Source organism: Xenopus tropicalis, chromosome 2 (assembly GCF_000004195.4).
Source record: "Xenopus tropicalis strain Nigerian chromosome 2, UCB_Xtro_10.0, whole genome shotgun sequence".
Lineage (NCBI taxonomy): Eukaryota > Metazoa > Chordata > Amphibia > Anura > Pipidae > Xenopus > Xenopus tropicalis.
Genome location: NC_030678.2, coordinates 178,416,275 through 178,428,140, shown reverse-complemented (window position 1 = coordinate 178,428,140; position 11,866 = coordinate 178,416,275). Strand labels below are relative to the sequence as shown.

The 11,866-nt window shown below is 44.5% G+C and overlaps 1 protein-coding gene across 1 annotated transcript; it reads left to right on the top strand.

Annotated features, from left to right (window-relative positions):
- The first annotated feature begins 338 nt into the window (after positions 1-338).
- Positions 339-11,369, top strand: LOC116408624 (vomeronasal type-2 receptor 26-like). The gene is made up of 5 exons (XM_031896265.1): positions 339-536; positions 2,451-3,251; positions 6,577-6,810; positions 9,631-9,754; positions 10,263-11,369. Exons 1-5 carry the CDS (start codon positions 339-341, stop codon positions 11,165-11,167), a joined length of 2,262 nt encoding a protein of 753 aa, XP_031752125.1. The 3' UTR covers positions 11,168-11,369.
- The last annotated feature ends 497 nt before the right edge of the window (positions 11,370-11,866 follow it).

The window sequence follows — 11,866 nt, the reverse complement described above, 5'->3', positions numbered from 1 at the left end:
GGATGCAGCAAATGCTAAAATTACTTGTTTGCCGAAGAATCATTGCTACGGATCGTGTTGATTCTATGAGGCTACAACAGTTATTCAGAGGGGCTTTTTCTATGGACCCCACCGCTGGGATGTTGAGATGTTTCTACAGAGGAAAGAAAGAACCAACTTATCAGGAGCTGATCCGGGAGATCTGAAAGGAGGAAGTTAATGTTCTGCGACGAGAGAAGAAAAGTCGTGGTTCTGAAAAGACATCCAGTGATTCGCAGAAAGTGGAAGAGGCTGCTGAGTTGAAAAAACAGATTGCTCAGCTCAAGGCTCGTGTCTCCGAAAAGTAAGAGGGGCCAACTATGTCTAGCCCTGCTCCATCTCCTAAAGCAGGCGGTGCTCGCGGTGAACCACCAAAGTGCTTCCTTTGTGGCCGGTTGGGCCATAAATCCCCCCACTGTCCAAAGCAACGTGAAAATGCTGCAGCTGCAGAAGTTACTTCATCTGGTTATGATGTGAGCAAGCCACCCCAAAAGAGGTATCGGAAGAGACGTAATCAGGTGAGGTGTTACACCTGTGGTTGGTATGGTCATACTTCCCTCACCTGTGACTGGGGATGGAATGAAGGCTTCAATGATGGATATGTGACACCTTTCCCATGTGAAGTAGATATTTGTGAAGAGAAATCCTGTGGCACGAGGATGGTCTTTGAGCACTCTGGCACCCCCAATAAAAGTAAGAGACTGGGCCTGGGAATGCGTAGGCCTTCAGGCAGGGGAAGTGTCAGGGCAGTTAGTGAGAAAGCTTTCCCCTGTGAATCCCCCCAAAGGTTAGGGAGAATAAGAATGGTGATGAAGGGCAAGCGAGGATGTTGCCCATTCAAGCAAGGGGAAAATGTAGATTTGTCCTGTGCCATCAGGTAAGACAGGTAACATTGTCAAATGTGCCAGAAATGGTGTGGATAGGGTTACATATATAAAATGTGTTATATTTTTGCAAATATACTGGAGATTCCAATATTTACCACAGCCAGGTAAATGGAGACAACCATGGTTCTTTTCCAGAGATGAAGCGATTTTATTGTCCGGCCCAGAGACAGCAAATAATACATTCTTCAAACTGCCTTCAGAAGACTTCTCCCTGACCCTCCCTGTGTCTCTTTACTTATCAAGCCCAAGGCAAGCTAGCTCCAGAGGGTCTGAGGGCGCACTCGACTAGGGCTGTGTCAACCTCTTGAGCAGCATGGGCAGAGGTACCTTCAGCGCAGATCTGTGAGGTGGCTTCATGGTCTTTGGCCAGGACCCTCATCAGGCATTATCAGCTAGACCTGTCCGAGTCCAGTAGTCATGCCTTTGCCTCAGGGTCTCATCTGGCTTTTTCCTCATTAAATTAATTTTTGCAGTTCTTCAAGTCTCTGTTTTTGTTCCCACCTCATTGGGTTCAGCATGGCTTGGTAGATCCAATTGTAATGCTGATATGGAGTGACCAGGAAAAGGGAGGATTGTTTTCATACTTACCGTAATCCTCCTTTCCTGGTCACTCTCCATATCAACATTTCCCACCCTTGTAGTCTGGTACTTGGTATTAGATGAGGTAGGTAGGTACCTATGGGTGTTCTTAAAGGTTTTGAGAGGAAGGGACAGTCTGGGCTGTAGGCGGGGGTGGGAGGGGCCTCCCGATTTTAATGCTGATATGGAGAGTGACCAGGAAAGGAGAATTACGGTAAGTATGAAAACAATTCTCCCTTTTCCCACATGCGCTTTTTCAGTTTAGTTTTCAGTCAGACAGATTTTTTGATTTTTCATTTCAGATCATTTTTGTCTGACATTCATGGAAATTATTTTATTCTTGTTTTTTAAAAAAAAATGAAAGTGAGAAAAATTGGAGTTTTATTAAATCTGTCTGATTGAAAACGAAAGCTGCGGCCTAGTCACTTTGCGAAGTGATCGCTGTTGTTTACAACTGACGCTGAGCGTTTGTTACCTTTTTGATTTCCCGTGTACCTGACCTGTGCCGGACTTCTGATTCTGCTTCTCTGCTGCCTGGACCGACCCTTCGCCTGCCCGACTCCCTGTTTACCTACAGATTCTGTTTCTACACCTGGATTTCCTACGGCACTCCTGCCACTCCTCCACAGGCACCAGTCCTGTTTCTACCCTTAGTGACTGTTCTACTCTGTGGGAGGCGTAGGTGAGCCCAGCTAACTTCAGTTTCCTTTGGGGAAGATACACTGATCCTTAAAGGTACGGCAACAATTGTTTTAGTACCAAGCTCAGGGCTCAGGTGACATTACGAGGGAGTAACAAAACGAAATCAGAAATTACATATTGAACTACAGTCGTTACACTGAGAAATCCAGAAACATGTTTGCAGATTACATTTTATTGTGTAACTATTCTGTTTAATGATTATGAATTAAAAAATATATAATTGTTCAAATGTACATTGATAAGTCTTTTCCTTAATCATTTCAGATCAGCTACGGAGCCACAGATTTAATTTTCACTGACAGAAGGAGGTTCCCATACGTCTACCGAATGGTCCCTAATGACGGATATTTCCATCGAGCTCTCATTCAGCTGCTGAAGCACTTTGGTTGGACCTGGGTGGGAATCATGATAGCAGATAATGAAGCAGAATACATAAAGAGACAACTAATAGAGCTGATTACAAGCAATGGGATGTGTGTGGAATATGCTTATGAATTTTTATGGGATAGTCGGTTCGACAAAAGCATGGCTAAAAGGATTTTAAGAACAACTTCCAGAGTTGTCATAATCAGTGATTCCACCAATAGGCTTTTGCCAATGTTGAGACAGGTTAAGATTGAGTCTAGCTTTAAAAGAACTTGGATTTTATCAGTCTCATCTTCAGTTACGGATTTTATCCTCGAATATGAATTTGCGGAATTGTTTGCTGGAAGTTTGGCTTTTCCAGTAGCTGCTAGAGAAATGGATGGATTTCAGGATTTTTTATTCTCTGCAAACCCTGATCGGTATCCAGAAGATATATTCATTCAAGACGCATGGTTGGATTTTGTAAGCGACCTATCTACTATAACCGGCAGTGAAGACTTTCTAAATGCTTCCTCTCTTGGAAATGAGACCCTTGCATCAATCCCTCACTATAGACAGCTGGATCTCAGAGTGCCCTACAGTGTGTACAAGGCTGTGTATTTGTTGGCCCAGGCTCTACATGTATTGCTCTCAGAGAAGACTTCTCATGGGGCTCCTACAGAGAAAGCCCGACTGGAGAGGGAACTGAACCCATGGAAGGTGGGATATTGGTTTAAAGGGGACCTGTCACATTAAGAAATAATTCTAAATTGTTTTCTGTTGTGTTTGTCGAGCAAAACAAATTTTACTTACACTATATAAATTATTGAATTCTTATTTTCTTCGGCCTTGGAATTCACAATTGCAGCATGCAGGCAGGGGCCATTTTGTGGACACTGTTATGAAAGCAGGCATTGCATCGCGCCAAAATCTTGTTTCTGTGCCAGTATGGGGGGCCCTGATACCCATGTCCATGCACTGGTTACAAAATTACATGGTGAGGAGGGAGGGGCAATGAGAGGAGGGCAGCAACATCTTAGAAGTTCTGAATTGAAAGTGAAAGTAACTGTCTGCCTAAGGCATAGAGGCGGGGCAGGCAATATATGACTGACAGCTGGGATTTTTAAATGCTTTTATAATGGGATGTGGTAATATAAAAATGATTTGGGGTTTCATGTTTAATTTGAAAAGGGCTTTTATTATACAGCTTTTTATGTCTGGGTGACAGGTCCACTTTAAGCCTCCATACTCTAGAACTAGTGACTCGTTAGCAACATGTTGTTCACCAATCCCTTGGATGTCGCTGCCAGTGGCCTCAAAGTACCGTAGGTGCTTCTTTTTGAATTTCTGGCTTGGAGGCAAGTTTTGGTTGCATGAAAGCCTTCTGTAGGCTGCCAGCCCACATAGGGGCTATTAAATAGCCAATTATAGCTCTTATTGGCACCCCAGGAACCTTTTTCAGGCTTCTAGTGCTCACCAACACTTTTCCCATTTGAATGTGGCTCACTGGTATAAAAGGTTGGGGACCCCTGCTCTGCAGTTTCCTTTAACCCTTTCATGGCCAAACAAAACAAGGCACCTCACTGAATGGGAAACTCTGCTTTTAAGTATTATGAAAACATATACAATAATTATCTTTTTCCCAACCTTGCTTCAATATAGAAGTTTGCAGAACAATTCCCATTCTATGTCATTTACACTAACGTCAGATACACAGCACGGTATCTAGCAGATTGTGTTTGGAACAAAGATAAGAGTTTGTGGAATACAAAGTCAAGAAGTTCCTAAACAAATATACAGTACAGTGCCCAAAATATGTGGTTTCCAGATAGCTATATATATATATATATTTTTTTTTTTTTTTTTTTTTTTTTTAATTTAAAGCTTATTCTAATTTTCAAAACTTTCTTTGATTGATAGAGAAAGAGATAGTTCAGTACAATTTATAAGCTGCAAAGAAAGAAATATGGGCACCAGTGGTTCTTAATCAGGAAATAGATCTCCCCCCTCCCTTTTAGAATGTAAGCTCTTGCGAGCAGGGCCCTCCCACTAGTGTCTCTGATCCTCATCCAATGTGACTGCAAACCATTTGGGAATTATTTGTATGTACATGTTAACTGTTATGTCTTCTGTACCCCCTCTATTCTGTAAAGCGCTGCGTAAATTGATGGCGCTATCTAAATAATAATAAAATAGATGTTTATTTAACACAGCTGAAATACTTATTTAGTACAACAAACACAGAACTTCTTTCCTTCTATTCTTCACACATATGTTCATATTGACCACCCTTACCCCATTTGAGTCAATTACCAAGAGGGGCCTTCCACTGAAGGGGTTAATTTCCAAAATATATCAAACCCTCTCTGAATCCAAGGCCAGCTCAGCCATTAGACATCCCTATATAAACAAATGGGACTCCTACCTCCCTCAACCTCTAAGGAAGGAAGATTGGTCTCTCATTTGGGGAAACGCCAAAAAAATGATAACTTGCTCAAGACAAAAGGAAGTTTATTTTATTTTATTTATACGATTCTTATGTTTTGGTATCATACCCCAGCCAAACTGCATACTCTGTTTTCCAACCACCACCCCCCCCCCCCCACACACTATGCTGGTAAAATTGTGGGGAGATCGGTACCCTCCCACATATCTTTTGGTTCTATCCGATGATATCCCCATTATGGTCAGAAATCTCAGGCTTATTAAGTGAGGGACTACGAGACCCTGTACCGGTCGATATAACTACCATTTTGCTGGTAAACCATCCCCAAAGACCAGCAAACCGTCCCAAGCATTGATTGATCATGTTCTAACAGCCGCCCGAATCTCAATAGCTGCAAAATGGAAAACCCTGTCCCCCCCACATTAGCTGAAATTAAACGGAAAATGGAGACAAACAAGGTATTTGAGGCTGGAATATCCAGAAGAAACCGTAGAACCCCTCAGTTTCTTCAAATCTGGACACCCTAGGAACTGCTTGTAACGAAGACTGAAACCCTACTATACCTATATATCTCCTTAACTTGTATTTCAATTGTTTTTTTTAACTTGTTGATATTGTTGAATATATCAATGCAAGAACTCAAACATGTTCTCAATAATTTCATTTTGGTTTTCATCGCTGTAACACATGTGCTTACTTTCTAATTTCCCCTATTGTATAAGCAACATTGTTAAACTCAATAAAAAATATGTTACAAAAAACGGTTGAAGTGGACAGACGTGAGTCCTATTTCAACCTACTGTAACTTACTATGTTACTATGAGTATGTAGACAAATCACTCCAGCCCATAGCACATAGTTTGCCCTCATATATAAGAGATAGTGGCGATGTGATTAATAAGTTACAGGATGTGGTGTGAGAAGAAGGTTTGTTGTGGGTCACTTTGGATCTTCATATTCTTGGATAGTACATCATTTGGGGGATCCAGGCCCAGATTTTGGTTGGAAGAGACAAGGTTGTATCCCAGGGAACAGAATGAGTTTATTTTGGAAGCTACTGAATACCTTGTAAGTCACAATTATTTCATGTATGGGGGCCATTTCTACCTCCGGAAGTGTGGCACTACAATAGGGGCGTGGTTTGTGCCCTCGTATGGTAATCTCTTTATGGGGTGGCTTGTGAGGTGCCACATCTTTGGGGATGGATCAGCACTAGAGAACTGTGTAGTGAAATACTATGGGTTCCTCAATGATTTGACTGTGATTTGGACAGGAAGTGATGAACAGGAAGCAAGTGAAGTTAGAGGAAAGGATGACATGAAAATGTTATGTAAAAGAGAGTGTGTTTATACTCTGAGGAACTGCTGTTTATGGGGCACAAAATGCGTCAGTAGTTGGAGAGACTGTTCTGTCCATCAATGTAGAGAAAGAAAACTTGGACATATTTATGGGGATGATGTGAGGTGGGTCTGTAGGTCCAAATGAAAGAAGCTCTCACCAGAAAAGCTCCGGCAGCCGCTCCCTTTGTATCAGTTGCCTGTAAATCTCTCACTAATAAGTGAATAAAGAAAATAATGCCGTGGTGTTGTTTCCCCTTAGCTGAATCACTTGCTGAGAAAGGTTCATGTTACACTTTCTTCATCCCAAGAAGAGATTTATATTAACAAGGAGGGAGAAGCTCCGGGACAATATGATCTCACAAACTGGGTCATGTTCCCTGATCGCAGAACCAACGAACTGAATGTGATCACAGTGGGAAGGTACAACACGTCGAACCCCAATCAGCTGATTTTCAGTGACAGAGCCATTGTTTGGTACCCGAATGATACAGAGGTGAGCTCCTGGGAAAGGGCAAATTCACATCTCTTGTTTGTTTCCAGGTAAATGTGCTGCTTTCTGTGCTGTGGCCCTGGGGTTACATAGATATATAGTTACGTTGGGTTGGAAAAAGGCCAAAGTCCATCAAGTTCAACCCCTCCAAATGAACTTCAGTGCACATATATACACACACACTTACCAACCTATGCACTCATATATATATACTATACATCTATACTAACTGTAGATTTTAGTATCACAAAAGCCAACCTCACTGCCCTCCCCATGAGCAACCCCCTACCCAACATCCCCCAGCAGGGCATTCCCCAACCCCCTCACTGCCCTCACCGTGAAGAACCCCCTAGCCAACATCCCCCAGCAGGGCATTCCCCAACCTCCTCACTGCCCTCACCGTGAAGAACCCCCTAGCCAACATCCCCCGGCAGGGCATTCCCCAACCTCCTCACTGCCCTCACCGTGAAGAACCCCCTAGCCAACATCCCCCAGCAGGGCATTCCCCAACCTCCTCACTGCCCTCACCGTGAAGAACCCCCTAGCCAACATCCCCCCGCAGGGCATTCCCCAACCTCCTCACTGCCCTCACCGTGAAGAACCCCCTAGCCAACATCCCCCGGCAGGGCATTCCCCAACCTCACTGCCCTCACCGTGAGGAACCCCCTACCCAACATCCCCCGGCAGGGCATTGCTCAACCCCCTCACTGCCCTCACCGTGAGGAACCCCCTACCCAACACCCCCCGGCAGGGCATTCCCCAACCCCCTCACTGCCCTCACCGTGAGGAACCCCCTACCCAACACCCCCCGGCAGGGCATTCCCCAACCCCCTCACTGCCCTCACCGTGAGGAACCCCCTACCCAACATCCCCCGGCAGGGCATTCCCCAACCCCCTCACTGCCCTCACCGTGAGGAACCCCCTACCCAACATCCCCCGGCAGGGCATTCCCCAACCCCCTCACTGCCCTCATCGTGAGGAACCACCTACCCAACACCCCCCGGCAGGGCATTCCCCAACTTCACTGCCCTCACTGTAAAAAAAAATCACCTACACTGCTTCAAGTTAAAGTTCTGTGATTCTGATGCATCGTTTATTTTCTTTCCATAGAAAACAAACCCAACCCTGACAGTCTCACCCCATAGTTTAAATCTTTCATCCCCTTAACCAGTTTAGTTGCAGTCTCTGCACTCTCTCCAGCTCATTAATATCCTTCTTAAGGACTGGAGCCCAAAACTGCCCCCCATACTCACTGTTACTGCCCCCCCATACTCACTGTTACTGCCCCCATACTCACTGTTACTGCCCCCCCATACTCACTGTTACTGCCCCCCATACTCACTGTTACTGCCCCCCCATACTCACTGTTACTGCCCCCATACTTACTGTTACTGCCCCCCCATACTCACTGTTACTGCCCCCCCATACTCACTGTTACTGCCCCCCCATACTCACTGTTACTGCCCCCCCATACTCACTGTTACTGCCCCCCATACTCACTGTTACTGCCCCCCATACTCAAGGTGAGGCCTTACCAGGGACCTATAAAGGGGCAAAATGATGTTCTCATCCCTTGAGTCAATGCCCTGTTTATACAAGACAGCACTTTATTTGCTTTAGTAGCCACAGAATGACACTGCCTGGCATTAGATGACTTGTTATCTTCAAAAATCCCCATATCCAATAATATTTCTACCAACGGACATAACTTTGCACTTATCAACATTAAACCTCAATTTCCAGTTTGCTGCCCAGTTTTCCAATATTGTCAAATCGTTCTGCAAAACTAGTTTTGCACAATTTTGTGCCATCAACCAAAATAGAAACAGTACTCTCTATGCCCCCCTCCAGGTCATTAATAAACTGACCCCTGCGGTACTCCCCTAACAACACTGGTCCAATTAGAAATTGTTCCTTCAGCCAGTTCTCTATCCAATTACAAATATTACGTTCCAGGCTAATATTCCCCAATTGTATCATTAACATGTGGTACTTTAGCAAAGTCCAAGTAGATCCCATCCACTGCCATCCCAGAGTCAAGGTTCCTACTCACCTCCTCATAAAAGGAAATTAAATTAGTCTGGCAAGATCTGTTACCCATAAACCCATGTGGCACAAACTAATAGTATTGTGAGCTGCAATGTATTCAAGTACCCTATCCCTTATTACTCCTTCCAAAAGCTTTCCTACTACTGATGTCAGACTAACAGGCCTATAGTTTTTAGGGTGAGAATGGGATCCCTTTTTGAATAGCGGCACCTCATTAGCAATTCGCCAGGCCTGAGTGCCTGATTGCCTTTTTGCTGCTTTATTGGCTTCCTTGTACCTGATGAAGTTTCAGTAGTCCCAGTCAATCTGAATGCCTTTGGGTAACGGAGAGTCACAGCCCCACATAGCTGGTTCTTTGCCATTGTGAATTAATCTGGACTGCAAAGAATAATGTATAAACTCCTTCTCATGACTTTCCCTTCATTCCTCTGCCCCCCATGCCTTCTCTTGTGCCTCCATACATTCCCCACCACATGGTCCCACCACCCACTTACACTGTTGTTTCCCTCATTAAACCTTCTGCTGCTTCTTCCATCTGGAATCCCGTACCGGAATTACTCCAGAGAGAATTTTCCGGAATTTTTCGGCGAGAATGCAGCGCTAAATGTGTCAGTCGTTTAATTGCAAAAGTAGCGTAAGTTTGGGATCTGTGAAGGTTTTGTTGGGCTGTTTCCCACTGTTAATACTATATTCATGGAAACTATTTTGCCGTTATTAGTCTTCAGGACTTGCCCAGGAAGCACAATTACCTGCTGTTATGGTGTTTGGTTTCAGATCCCAATCTCCGTGTGCAGTGACAGCTGTATCCCAGGGTACCGGAAAGTTTCCCGGAAAGTAGAGTTTTCCTGCTGTTATGACTGTGTGCCCTGCGAGGAGGGACACATCTCCAACACAACAGGTCCGTTTAACACCAAACCCAAAACTCAAAGTTGTTCGTCAACAAATTATTTGGGCAGGCACAGACTGTGTGATATACTGGGAACTGACTGACTTGGAACTGACTCTTGGGAAGTTGTTTCATGTTTATGGGCAGAGGACCTCCTGCATCAGATACAAGTGATACACATGTAATTAACTAAAGCCCTAAAGCTGTTTCTACAATATATTTTTATAGAGACCTACATTGTTTGGGGGTATAGTTTTCCTTTTATCTCCTGCATATGGCACTGTATGGTACTCTCTGGAGGATGTGGTTAATGTGGCTTTTCTGGGAAGTTGTTTTTTCTGGGAATTTGTATTCTAGGTAATTGTGTCCTCCTTGACTTATCTCCTTACATGTCTCTTACACTCTAACTATCTGAGTATCATGTGTGGTGCATTCTCAGTATTTATATACTCAGTAATAATCCATACAAGTACCTTACTCACAGTTACTTTTCTCTAATGTTCATTCTAATATCCCACAGATATGGAAACGTGTATCCAATGCCCAGAAGATCAGTGGCCCAATGACAATAGAACTATTTGCATTCAGAAAATAACAGAATTCCTTTCATATGAGGATCCCTTGGGACAGTCTCTGGCTGCAGTCTCGGTTCTCTCCTCTCTTACTGTCATTTCAGTTCTGCTGATTTTCATCAAATATCACAAAACTCCTGTGGTCAAGGCCAATAACCAAACCCTGAGCTACTCCCTCCTCCTCTCCCTCACACTGTCCTTCCTCTGCTGCTTCTTGTTCATTGGGCGCCCTCAGAAAGTGACCTGCCTGCTCAGACAAGTTACATTTGGGATCAACTTTACAGTTTCTGTCTCTTGTGTCCTGGCTAAAACTGTCACAGTCGCCATTGCCTTTAATGCCACAAAGCCGGGAAGCAAGATAAAGAAATGGGTGGGAACAAGAGTGTCCCTCTGCCTGGTCCTTCTCTGCTCTCTGCTCCAGGTTGGGATATGCCTGGTCTGGCTGATCTCCTCCCCACCATTCCCAGACTATGACACTCACACTTACACTGGGACGATGATATTACAATGTAATGAAGGCTCTGTCTCTGCATTCTACACTGTGATTGGTTACATGGGGTTCCTGTCGGGATTAAGTTTCATTGTTGCTTTCCTGGTTAGGAAGTTACCAGCCAGTTTCAATGAGGCCCAGCTGATCACTTTCAGCATGCTGGTGTTCTGCAGTGTTTGGGTGTCCTTCATCCCAGCGTACCTGAGCACCAAGGGCAAATACATGGTGGCTGTGGAGATCTTCGCTATCCTGGCTTCCAGTGCAGGGCTGCTGGGCTGTATCTTCATTCCCAAGTGCTACATTATCCTCTTCCGCCCTGAGCAGAACACCCGCCGGGGCCTTACTGGGAAACACTTACAATAATTTATTGCTCACCTTGCCCTGATTGTCCATATTCTTATTATTATTGTAACCCTGGTGTTAATATACTGCATATATTCACACTAGTGAGTGAAATGGTACCCCCTGTTAGGTAACTGCAGACCTGAGCCTCCACTCATTATGGGAGACTGGGATGCTCTGTGAATGTAGCTAGGGTCTCCACTCAGAAATTACCCTTATTGAGGTATAATAGCAACCAAATGAACCCTCAGTCAGTTGCATCATATTAGTCTGGGTATAACTGGGGAATCAGTACAGGCAGAAATACTTTCAGTTCTCTGTGGAACAGCTAGGGTTAATACAACGTGCAATTTGCTATCTTTTTTTGTCCACAACTCTCTTTCACAGCACAGCGTACACTTCCTCCAGTAATCACTTCCTCTTCCTACTTCCTTCCCCTCCTGGGAGGAGCTCTTCCTTCCCACCCTAAATGGTTGACGAACACTGATGACCTCAATGTGCCAGACAATGACCAGCAGCCATATTAGGGGCAGGATAGCAGGTATAGAGATGGTGCCTATAGTAGCAGTGGGGGGATAATAGCCTCTGGGAAGGGACTGGGGCTGTGGGATAGCAGGTATAGTAGGGAGAGATGGTGCCTATAGTAGCAGTGGGGGGATAATAGCCTCTGGGAAGGGACTGGGGCTGTGGGATAGTTAGTTAGTTACATAGTTAGTTAGT